This window comes from Tupaia chinensis, unplaced genomic scaffold (assembly GCF_000334495.1).
Source record: "Tupaia chinensis unplaced genomic scaffold, TupChi_1.0 Scaffold138060_1, whole genome shotgun sequence".
Classification (NCBI taxonomy): Eukaryota; Metazoa; Chordata; class Mammalia; order Scandentia; family Tupaiidae; genus Tupaia; species Tupaia belangeri.
In genome coordinates this window covers 477,449-489,731 of record NW_006197961.1, presented here as the reverse complement: position 1 = coordinate 489,731, position 12,283 = coordinate 477,449, and the positions used below count along the sequence as shown (strand labels likewise).

The following is a 12,283-nucleotide window of genomic DNA, read 5'->3' as shown; positions in this document are numbered from 1 at the left end:
AGACCCAGACCCGGTGGCTTAAACTCACACTGGGCGCGTGTGTGTGCGTGCCCAAGATCCCGAGAGGAGAATGGAGGAGAGGGGATTGCGGTGTGGCCATACCCCCTGGGGAGGTGATTTCTTGCTTTCTCTCTCTCTCTCTCTCTCTGAGTGCACGTGCCCTATAGCAAACACCTCTCAAAAAGGAAAAAGAGGAGACGGAGAAGGGATTGCAGTATGACCATTTCCCTCAGGGGTGCTTTCTGCTCTCCGTCTCTGTCTCTAGCTAGCACACGTGCCCTCTAGCAAACAAAAAAGGAAAAGAGTGGGGGGGGGGCGTACAGGGGTGAAATCTAGGCGCCCTCCTGGAGGAGGTGACAGTGAGCAGTGTCCCCTCCCCTCCTCTGGCTGCAGGACCCTGAAGACCTACTGGGTGAGCAAAGGTAGCGCCTTCAGCACCAGTGTCTCCAAGCAGGACACGGAGCTGAGCCCAGAGATGATCTCCAGGTCTGGGGTTCCCCGAGTCGGGGGTGGAGCGGGGTGATCGTCCTCGCCAGACCCTGAGCCCCACTTCCCCCCACAGTGGCTCCTGGCGGGACCGACCCTTCAAGCCCTACAACTTCCTGGCCCGCGGCGTCCCCCCAGACTGCGGCCACCTGCACCCCCTGCTCAAGGTCCGCTCCCAGTTCCGACAGATCTTCCTGGAGATGGGGTGAGCCTGGGGCCGGGGGCGGGGCCGGCTCTGCCGCGGGCACAGGCGGGGCAGTCAGGCCGCGTCTCCCACCAGGTTCACCGAGATGCCGACGGACAACTTCATCGAGAGCTCCTTCTGGAACTTCGACGCGCTCTTCCAGCCCCAGCAGCACCCCGCGCGGGACCAGCACGACACCTTCTTCCTGCGAGGTGGGCGGGCCCCAGGGCCTGGCTGGGCGGGCCTGGGAGGGTGCGCTGGGCTGACCGGAAGGAGCCGGCCTGCTGTTTTCTAGCGGTCCAGGAAGGGCTGTGCAGTGCAGCGGTTCCGCCGTGAACGTGGCGAGCTGGAGCCCGCATGGCCAGCTCCAGTTCTAGTCCCAGTCCCGGCTGTTTGAAAGACTTGCCCTGGGGCATGGTGTCTACAGCACTGGACACCCATATGGCCGATCACAGTTCAAGTCCTGGACCCAGCAGCTTAAACATCCCACCCAGCACGTCTGGGTGCATACTCAGAATCCCGAGAGGAGAATGGAGAAGGGAATGCAGTGTAGACGTCCCTCTTGGGGGGTGATTTCTTGCTTTCCCTCTCTCCCTCTCTGCCTTTCTCTGGGGGAGTGCATATGCCTTATGGCAAAAAAGGAAATAACATGGTCTTTCCTGGAACTAAGACGAGAGGAGGTGGAGGAGTGAGGGGGGGACCGCACAGCCACCGTCTGGACTCCGTGCAAGGTCTGTCAGAAATGCCCACTGATCGGGACCAGCAGTTAGCATAACGGCTATGTCGCTGGACTCCCATGTAGCCGACCGCAGTTCGAGTCCCGGACCCGGTGGCTTAAACTCACGCTGGGCGCATGTGCGTGCCCAAAATCCCGAGAGGAGAATGGAGGAGAAGGGATTGCAGCGTGGCCATCCCCCCAGGGAGTGATTTCTCGCTTTCTGTCTCTGTCTCGCTCTGTCTTTCTGGCAACAATATGGGCCCTATAACAAAAACCTCTCCAAAAAAAGAAAAAATTGAAATGCCCACTGACCAACCAGCGGACGCTCTGTCCTGCCCAGATCCAGCTGAGGCCCTGCAGCTGCCGATGGACTACGTGCAGCGGGTCAAGCGGACCCACTCTCAGGGCGGCTACGGCTCGCAGGGGTGAGGCAGCACTGGGCCTGGGGGTGTGGAGGGGAAAGGGCCCTCAGGCCAGGCATGGACTCCTCGCCTTTCTTCCGGAAGGTACAAGTACACCTGGAAGCTGGACGAGGCCCGCAAGAACCTGCTGCGCACGCACACCACGGCGGCCAGCGCCCGCGCCCTCCACCGCCTGGCGCAGAAGGTACAGCTTGGCCGGGGAGGCGGGGAGGCGGCCGGGGAGGCGGGGAGACCATGCCACCTGCTGGTCCCTTTTTCTTTTTTTAATATTAAGAGGTTGTTGCTTGGACCAACAGATGGCTTAATGGTTATATCGCTGGGCTCCCACATAGTCAATCATGGGTTGAATCCCGGACTCAGCAGCTTAAAACTCACGCTAGGCGCGTGTGCGTGCGTGCCCAAGATCCCGAGAGGAGAATGGAGGAGAAGGGATTGCGGCACGACCATTCCCCTTGGGGGGTGATTTCTCACTTTCTGCCTCTTTGGTGAGCGCATGTGCCCTAGCAAAAATCTAAAATAAAAAAGTATTTGCCATAGGGCCTGTGCGCTTGCCAGAGAGACAGTGAGAGAGAAAGTGAGAAATCAACCCCGAGGGGGGTTGGCTGCACCGCAGTCCCTTCTCCGTTCTGCTCCTGGGATCTTGGACACGCACGCCCAGTGTGATTTTTAAGCCACTGGGTCCAAGACTTGAACCATGGTCGGCCACGTGGGAGTCCAGTGCGGTAACCGCTACGCCCTCTGCTGACCCCCGGCATACGGCCCTCCTGACCCTTGCCCGGGCCTGGCCCGGCTCTCGCCGCTCTCAGAAGCCCTTCACGCCCGCCAAGTACTTCTCCATCGACCGCGTGTTCCGGAACGAGACCCTGGACGCCACGCACCTGGCGGAGTTCCACCAGATCGAGGGTGTCGTGGCTGACCACGGCCTCACCCTGGGCCACCTGATGGGCGTCCTCCGGGAGTTCTTCACCAAGCTGGGTACACGGGCTGCTGCGCCCGGTGGGGGTTTGGGGGGCGCGGGGGGAGGGGCCCAGGTGACCCGCCTCTTCTTCCCCGGGCCCTGCAGGCATCACCCAGCTGCGCTTCAAGCCGGCCTACAACCCCTACACGGAGCCCAGCATGGAGGTGTTCAGCTACCACCAAGGTGAGGGGGGACCCCGTCCTGGGTCGAGGAGGGCCCCGGGCTCCCCACAGCTCAGCCCGGGACACCCACTGCCCGGCACCAACCACACACGATGTCCCTCTCCCGCTCCCTTGCAGGCCTGAAGAAGTGGGTGGAGGTCGGGAATTCCGGGGTGTTCCGCCCCGAGATGCTGCTGCCTATGGGGCTCCCCGAGAATGTGTCCGTCATTGCCTGGGGCCTCTCCCTGGAGCGGTGAGTGCCCAGGCGGGACTTCTGGGGAGGGTGGGGCACACTTGCCAGGCCTGAGCCTGTGGCCCGTCAGCCCCCTCATCACTCAAACGCCGAGGAGTGAGCACCTGCTTTGTGCCTGAACTCGTGTGTCTGACAACACACATCCCTGCCTCCGTGAAGCTGGGGTCCCGGCAGAGCGAGAGGGGGGCTGTAGAATAAAGGGGCAAACAGGCTAGGGTGTGTCTGAGGCCACTGCGTGCTACAGGAAGAGTGAAGCAGGGCGGGCCAAGGAGACCAGGTGGTCTGGGAGGGCTTCATGGAGGAGGCAAAGGCTGGAAGTAGGTAAAGAAGGGAGCTGTGAGGATATGTGGGGAAGGGGTCCTCCAGGCGGCAGGCACAGCCAGGGCAAAGGTCCCGAGGTGCAGGTGGGGATGTTCCTGGTTTCTTTGGAGAACAACTAAGAGGGCCAGTGAGGTTGGAGGGATAGAACGGGGTGGAGGGAGGTGACAAGGCTGACGGTGTGGGGCCTCACGGGCCACAGGAAGGACTGGCTTTTAGCCCGAGGAAGGTGGGAGCCACGGAGGGTTCCGAGCAGAGAGCGTGGCCCGACTCGGGGTTAAACTCCGTGTGCACCCCCACAGCCCGACGATGATCAAATACGGCATCAACAACATCCGTGAACTCGTGGGGCACAAGGTGAACCTGCAGATGGTGTACGACAGTCCCCTGTGCCGCCTGGACGCAGAGCCCGCGGCCCCGCGCACACAGGAGGCTGCGTGACCTGGGCCGTCCCGGGCCAGCCCGGCCCCCTCGCATCCCTCGCCGGTGACCCCCCTGTATTTATGAGGCCTCTGTGAGGCCACACATGCAATCCCCAGTCGGAATCTCCTCCTCCCCGCCCATCCTGGAACCAGAGTCCTAGGGGCCTGGGAGCAGCAGGTCCCCCGTGGTCTGTCACCTCCGAGGGGAGCCTTGCAGGCCGGTCACTGTCTAATAAAGCGGGCAGCAGCCCTGTCACCTCTGTGGTCTGTCACCTCCGGCAGGGACCGTGGGGGCCTTGCAGGCCGGTCACTGTCTAATGAAGTGGGCAGCTGCCCTTCCTTTGGGTGAGGGTTCCTGTCCGGTGCCTCCGGGTCAGTGTGTGGCTTGATGGGAGAAACGGGGTGCAGCCCTGGGTCTGGGGTGCATGCGGGGGCTTGGACACCGACTTGGGCCAGCTCAAGCCAAGGGATACTAGCCCCAGGGAGCATTTGCTGACCACGTACTGGTACCGGGCCCTCTTGTCTGGACACGAGGAACACACACCTGCCCTGAATTTAGAAGGGGGGAACCGGCAGGTGGCAAGGAGGTTAAGGGCACTGGATTCCCACATAGCCGACTGTGGTTTGAGCCCCGGGCCTGGCGGCTGGCTTTCTCATTTTCCCTCTCCTTCTCGCCTTCTGTCCTTCTGGGTCAAGTTTAAATAAACAAAGCTTAAAAAAAAAGGAAAAAGCATTACTATCATTCATGCCTCTGGAAAATACATTCATCTGGGACCAGCAGGTAGTATAATGGTTATGTTTGCGTCCCGGACCCGGTGGCTTAAACTCACACCGGGCGCTTGTGCATGCGGCCCAAGATCCCCCGCGGTCAACTATGTGGGAGTCCAGCAACATAGCCATTACACTAACTGCTGGTCCCCTTCTCCCTCTTGCTTTTACTCTGTTCCTCTCTGGTCAAATTAAAATAAATAAAGTTAAAATAAATCTTAAAAAAAAAAAAAAAAAGGGGGGGGAAGAGATGGGGCAAACAGCCCATGCTGTGGGTTAAGGCAGCTGGTCTTACATGGCTGACCGCAGTTTGAGTCCCGAACCCAGCAGCTTGAGAAACGTGCTGGCCACGTTGCACACCGTGCTGAGAGGAGGGGGCCAGAGAAGGGCCCGCAGCATGACCTAGCCTCATGGGAGCCATGAGAGAGGGAGCAAAAGCAAGCCACCAGGTCAAGGACTTGAACCGTGATCGGTCATGTGGGAGTGTCCAACACATTAACCACCATGCCACCTGCTGGTCCCAATAAAATAAAAAGAAAAAAAACCTTAGGGAACATTTGGGAAGAGGAGCTCAAAGTGGCTTTTGGGCTCATGAACCAGGATTTCTCCTAACTGCTGGGAGGCAGGGTGTGGGCGGAGGTGTGCTGCTCTTTTTTTGGAGAGGTTTTTGCTATAGGGCGCATGCGCTGGCCAGAAAGACACAGAGAGACAGAAAGCGAGAAATCACCCCCAGGGGCTAGCCACGCCGCAATCCCTTCTCCTCTCGGGATCTTGGGCACACATGTACATGCACCCAGCATGAGTTTAAACCACCAGGTCCAGGACTCAAACTGCGGTCGACTACATGGGAGTCCAGCGACATAGCCATTACACCACCTGCTGGTCCCTCCAGCTTTTATTTTCAAGCCAACAGGTCCAGAACTTGAACCACAGTCAGCCATGCAGGAGGCTGGTGCCCTAACCACTATACCACCTGCTGGCTACCCACACATGTTTGTTGGGGTTTTTTTTTTTTTTTTGGAGAGGTTTTTCGCTACAGGGCGTGTGCGCTTGCCAGACAGACAGAGACATAGAGACAGAAAGCGAGAAATCACCCCCCAGGGGGGATGGCCTCGCCACAATCCCTTCTCCTCCATTCTCCTCTCAGGATCTTGGGCAGGCACGCACACGCGCCCGGCATGAGTTTTAAGCCACTGGGTCCGGGACGCGAACCGCGGTTGACTACATGGGAGTCCAGCGACATAGCCATTACGCTAACTGCTGATTACCCCCACACATGTTTTTCAAGCCGCCGGGTCCAGGACTCAGATTGGGAACTTGTCTATGTGGGATCCACTTGCCTTAACTGCTGCCACCTGGCCGCCCCCCCAGCTCCCCTCTTTCTTTTTTATTCCTGATGGAACACATGTGTACATACACAAGTGCCAGAGCAGGGAAATCCACTTCCTTTAGCCTCTCTCGGGGCAGATCTTGGGCACTCGTGGGCATTTCAGGCTGAGGGGACAGGGGATTCAAACCCCAGTCACCATCTGGCACCACCTCTGCACGCCTCACAGTTAACTGTTTGTCTTTTTGATTTGCAAGGCACCTGTGTAATTCAACCAACAGTTACTTCTTAAGATATATGTACACCTGGGGCCGGCAGGTGGCATGGTGGCTAAAGATGCTGGATTCCCACATGGCCGACTGAGGTTCGAGTCCCGGACCTGTGTGGCTTGCTTTCTCGACTTCCTTTTCTCTCTCTCTCTCTGTTTCTGTCTGATCAAATTAAAAAATAATAATAACAAGTGGAAATAAAGAAGTTTTTTTAAATGGTATATATACACTTTAAAAATATTTTCTCCAATCATTCTTGGGGCTGTTGTTATTGTAAAGGAATTACTATTACTACTATTATGGGATGCCAACCCTTAAGGGCCAGAGCCCATCATGCTTTGAAGCAGCTTCTAGCTTTGAGAGTGCACAGATAACTCTGATTCAAAGTAGTAAATGCCATTAGTTTTAAACCAAGAGCAATAGGGAGCCACGGTTGCACCCAGAGGATGGCATGACAGGGATTTTTTTTCCCCCTGGATAGATTTCTTTGCTATAGGGAGTGCAGGTTCACTGTAGAGACAGAGAAAAAAAAAAAAAAAAACAACAAAAAACAAAAAACCAAAAAACAAGAAATGACTGCCCAGGGCGGATGACCACACCGCAATCCCTTCTCCATTCTCTTCTGGGACACACACACGCGCGCCGGGCGTGACTTTCAAGCCCCCGGAACTATGGTCATCTACATGGAAGTCCAGCCACGTAACCATTACATCATCTGCTAATCGAGGCGGGGATTTATTTACTGGAAGCATTTCCAAAGACAAAGCCGTTGAGCAAGACACGAAGACAAGCTCTGGCTGCACTTAAGCAAGCTCCAGCCGCTTGTGGGGGGGACCGGAACGCCACGCACATGCGCATACGTGCGGAGAGCCCACTCATCCTCAGGCGGTGGCAAGTGCGCGTGCAGCCCCAGGACCCACCAGCAGCAACTGACCGGTTGGCGCCGCTCAGCTGCGCGCGCAGGTCTTTATAGGGGGCGGGACCAGGCGCACGTGTAGGGGGCGGAGCACGGCGGGGGCGGAGTCGGCGCATGCGCAGAAGGCACGAGAGTAAAGGCGGGAAAAGACGGGATGGAGCGACCGGGAGTAAGCGGCTCTAGTTTCCTTCGCGAGGGAAGCGGGTAGAGGGGCAGGGAGCAGCCGCGATTCTAGGATTACCCCAGGGAACCGTACCGGCCACTTACCTCTGGCCATCGGGGACTGTCCCTCGTCTCTGTCCTTCCTGGCTTCGATTTCCTGACTGACCGACCAAGGCCTGACTGACGGATGGGCGGTGTGACTGAGGTGCCCACAGCGTCCGCCACTTCCACGCACGGCCGGTGCCTGAAGCAGAGTGGAGAGAGGCACAGACACCCATGAGATGTACCAATATCTCTTATTTTTTAGAGGTTTTTGCCTGAGGGTGTGTGCCCTCACCTGAAAAACTAAGGCAGAAGAGACAGCAACAGTAAGGGGGAAAATGAGGACTCCCCTCATCCCCCTCCTGGGGCATGCAGGGATCCAGCATGATTTTCTTTCTTTTTTTTTTGAGAGGTTTTTGCTATAGGGCGGGTGCGCTCGCCAGACAGAGAGAGACAGAAAGCGAGAAATCACCCCCCAGAGGGGATGGCCACACCACAGTCCCTTCTCCTCCATTCTTCTCTCGGGATCTTGGGCACACACGCACACACGCCTGGTGTGAGCTTCAGCCACCGGGTCCGGGATGAGAACCACAGTAGGCTACATGGGAGTCCAGTGACATAGCCATTATGCTAACTGCTGGTCCCAACCCCATGATTTTCAAGCCACCATGTCTAGGACTCAAACTGCAGTCAGCCATGTGGGAGTCCAGCGACATAACCACTATGCCAAATGCTGGTCTCTCTTCTTTTTCTCCTATTCTTTTTCTTGGAAGGACTCAGAGCTGACACAAGCCAGTTAGGTGCTCAGGACCCAGCAGTGCATCTCTAGGACATCCTCTGCCCTCACCCTGCCCTCTCCAGAGGGACCCCTTGCCCTCATCCCAGTGGTGCCCGCTCCAGCTCCTCCTGTCTCTTCGTTGGGTCCCCACCAGGGAACATCAAGGTGCCCAGGGTTAAAAGGTCAGAGGAGGGTGACTGACCCCTTTTTGGCCTCTCACATGCTGGCTGTGCTCACAGGTGGACCTGCCCCACGCAGAGTGCAAGGACCCAGAGCCACAGCTACAGGCGGAGAGCAAGGAGCATCTGCAGGGCGAGGAGAACTGCGAGGAGGAAGGTGATCGAGGGCCAACTCGGTGAGGACAAACTGGCCCACTGGGTCCGCACAGGTCTCTAGGTCTTCATTGACCCATTTCTTCCCCCAAAGCTCTACCAGTGTCTGCTCTGGGCATACTCCACAGACTCATGGAGCATCCTCCATGTACTGGGCACTGTTCTAGGGGCTGAAGATACAGCAATAAGCTGATGCACTAGAGGAGCTGGACAGAAAAATCCAGAATACAAAGGGTCTCCACAAAGTTTATGGAAAATGCATATAATGAAAAACTATTCATTAATTTAAAAAATGTGAAGGGATTGAGGTATGGCCATCCCCCTGGAGGGTGATTGCTCACTTTCTCTCTGTCTCTCCAGCAAACACACACACTCTATAGCAAAAATCTCTCTTAAAAAAAAAAGTCTTACACTAAAAGAAACTCTAATTTTATTTATTTATTATTCAAGGTTTTTTGCCATAGGGTATATGTGCTCATCAGAGAGAGATAGACAGAGACAAAGTGAGGAATCACCCACTTGGGAGAAGACCATGCCACAATCCCTCATCCTCCATTCCCTTCCTGGAACTGTGGGTACACACGCACATGCGGCTTGTATGAGTCTCAGGCTGCCAGGTCTGCAGTCGGGTATGTGGGAATCCAGCACCTTAACCGCTATGCCACCTACTAGCCTTTTATTTTTTATTTAATTTTTTAGGGAGATTTTTGCACACTCGCTGGGGAGACACAGAGAGATGGCAAAAAAATCATCCCCCCCCCAGGGGGGAGGGATGGCCACACCATAGTCGTGTTCTCCTCCATTCTCCTCTTGAGATTTTGGGCATGCATGCAAATGTACCCGGTATGAGTTTTAAGCCACTGAATCCAGGACTCAAACCATGGTCCACTACATGGGAGTCTAGAGATGTAACCATTACGCCATCTGCTGATCCCCTCTTATTTATTTTTAAAATTATTTGAAATCACTTTTTCTTAGCATTTTTAAAAATTATTATTTTATTTATTTATTTTAATTTTGACCAGAGAGAGGGACAGAGCAAGAGTGAGGGAGAGAAAGAGAGAGAGAGGGAAACTGAGAAAGGAAGCCACCAGGTCTAGGATTCAAAATACAGTCGGCCATGTGAGAGTCCAGCACCCCTAACTACCGCGCCACCTGCCGGCCCCCCCTTAAAATTATTAAAAAAAATAATAATAACTGGGCCAGCCCGTAGCATGTGGGTTAAGGTGGCTAGATCTTACATGGCCAGCTATGTGGTTCAATTCCCAAACTTGGCAACTTGAAAAACATGCCAGGTGCATATATGTGCATGCCTAAAATCTCAAAAAGAGAAATGGAGATAGGATTGCAGCATGACCATCCCCCCATGAGGAATGCTTTCTCCCTTTTTCTTTCTCTCTCTCTCTGTCTTTCGTCAGTGAGAAGACACACCCTCTGTAAAATTTATTAAAATTTTCTTTCTTTTTTATTTTAGAGGTTTTTTTTTGTTTGTTTGTTTTTGTTTTTTTTTTTGCTATAGGGCGCATGCACTCACCAGACAGACAGAGAGAAACAGAGAGACAGAAAGCAAGAAATCTGTCCCAGGAGGGATAGCCACGCTGCAATCCCTTCTCCCTTCTCCTCCATTCTCCTCTCGGGATCTTGGGCATGCACGCACACGCACCCGGCATGAGTTTTAAGCCACTGGGTCTGGGACACAAACCACAGTCGACTACGTGGGAGTCCAGCGACATAGCCATTCCACTAACTGCTGGTCCCTTTTTTTGTTGTTGTTAAAATTTCATTTCATCTGTGAGAGAGAGGGACAGCCACTCCCAATAGGATCCTCATGTTGTGATCCACCCCAGTCTCAGCCAGTCCTGGGTCATAGGCCTGCTGTCTGTGTTCAGGGAAGTCTGCAGAGGCAAACCTGAAACTTGCCATGTGAGTTAGCCCCATAGAATTTTGAATTTTACTGCTGCACTACCATATGCACCCCAAGTAAACTCTTACTTTAATTCAATTTTCTCACAAACTTAAAACATTTTCTCTGGGGCCAGCAGGTGACACGGTGGTTAAAGGCACTGGATTCCCACATGGTTGACTATAGTTTGAGTCCCAGACCTGGTGGCTTGCTTTCTTGCTTTCCCTTTCTCTCGCTCTCTGTCTCTCTCTAGTCAAATTTAATAATAATAATAATAATAATAACAAATGGAATTAAAGTAGATAGCAAAACAAAACAAAACAAACCTATGGAGCAGGCAGGATCTTGCTCCAGATGGAGGAAGGGCAACTGCAAGTGCTCAGAAGGAGGACTGCACTGGAATATCAGACCTAACGTAGTTAGTAAGAGATGCAATCAGACAGGTAATGGGGCTTCAGATGTGAATATAAGCTTTTGGATTAGGCCAGCAGGTGGCGTTGTGGTCAAGGCGCTGGATCCCGCCCGGGATTATTTGAGTCCCAGAACTGGTGACTTGCCAGGCGCATGTGTGTATATGCCCCCAATTTTTTTTTAAATTTTATTATTTATTTTTCTTTTAAAATTTGCTTTTGGGCATATGCACCCACCAGAGAGAGACAGAGAGAGAGGGAAAATGAGAAAGCAAGCCACCAGGTCCGGGAACTCAAACCACTATCAGCCATGTGGGGGGTCTAGGGCCCTAACCTAATGGCAGAACTCTAAAAAGAAAGGGGTGGGGGTTGGATTAGAGTGACATGATGTGACTACAGCTTGGATCACTAGACTGTAGTTAATGGAGTTTTATGGGAACACTGCCCTGCTTCTTCCTTTACATATTGTCTGCGGCTTCGTCTGAAGTGCTGAGCTGTTGCAACCGAAACCACATAGCCTGCAAAGCTGAAAAGATTTACCGCGATGCGGCCCTTTATAGCAATTTGCCGTCTACTGACTAGAGCATTAAAGGGCTCCCCCTGGTGGCCATGTGGAGAACGGTTCTGCAGGCAGGCGTGGAAACATGGAACCCTGTGAGGTGGCAATTGGAAGAATCAGCGTGCAAGATGAGTGTGATTTGGCCCATGGTGCATCTGTGGAGGTGCTGAGAAGGGGTCAGTCTGGATATTTGCAAGATCTTCAAAAAGTTAATGGACGTCAGCCCCGTAACCTAGTGGTTAAGAGATCCAGATCCCTTAGGACCAGCAGTTGGCATAATGGCTATGTTGCTGGACTCCCATGTAGTCAACCGCAGTTCGAGTCCTGGACCCAGTGGCTTAAACTCACGCTGGGTGCATGTGTGTGCGTGCCCAAGATCGCGAGAGGAGAATGGAGAAGAGATTGCGGCATGGCCATCCCCCCTGGAGGGTGATTTCTCGCTTTCTGTCAGTCTCTGCCTTTCTGACGAGTACACGTGCCCTATAGCAAACACCTTTCGAAAAAAAGGAAATTTCACCTCGTGTTAGGTTGCAGTCAAAATGCACAAAGATATGGTGTACAACTACCTTCAGGCTGTCACATGAGAAGGAACCAGTCAGGAGGCATTCTAGAGCCATGTCCAGGCAGAAGGAGCCACCTGTATGAAGGCCCTGAGGCGGGAATGAACCTGCTGGGTTCCCAAACCAGAAAGAAGGCTGTTGCATCAGGCATTGTGATTGGCAGCAGGGATACCCCAGTCTGCCAAAGAGACCTGTTCATACCCTCTAAGGGCTTCCACTTAATGAGGAAAGCAAATCCTGAACACACTGACACGGCAGAGTTGAGTCTGCTGGGACACCGTTGCCCAATGGGCGGCTGGCTATGAGTAGGGAGCCAGGGAAGACAGAGTGGAAGG

General features: G+C 54.1%; 2 protein-coding genes across 2 annotated transcripts in view; both read left to right on the top strand.

Annotated features, from left to right (window-relative positions):
• Positions 1-4,183, top strand: part of FARSA (phenylalanyl-tRNA synthetase subunit alpha) — a gene marked incomplete at its 5' end in the record, with an annotated part of 5,585 nt that extends 1,402 nt beyond the window's left edge. Inside the window, 9 exon segments of the mRNA XM_014592649.1 lie at positions 394-486; positions 563-691; positions 767-882; positions 1,729-1,813; positions 1,895-1,994; positions 2,617-2,785; positions 2,874-2,951; positions 3,068-3,182; positions 3,803-4,183. Of these exon segments, the coding sequence (XP_014448135.1) occupies positions 394-486; positions 563-691; positions 767-882; positions 1,729-1,813; positions 1,895-1,994; positions 2,617-2,785; positions 2,874-2,951; positions 3,068-3,182; positions 3,803-3,941 (1,024 nt within the window).
• Positions 4,184-7,425: 3,242 nt separating this feature from the next.
• The window catches only part of SYCE2 (synaptonemal complex central element protein 2), a 17,792-nt gene continuing 12,934 nt past the window's right edge, over positions 7,426-12,283 (top strand). Inside the window, exons 1-2 of the mRNA XM_027776774.1 lie at positions 7,426-7,569; positions 8,424-8,539. Coding sequence (XP_027632575.1) covers positions 7,552-7,569; positions 8,424-8,539 — 134 coding nt within the window. The 5' untranslated portion in view covers positions 7,426-7,551. The remainder of the gene's footprint in view (positions 7,570-8,423; positions 8,540-12,283) is intronic.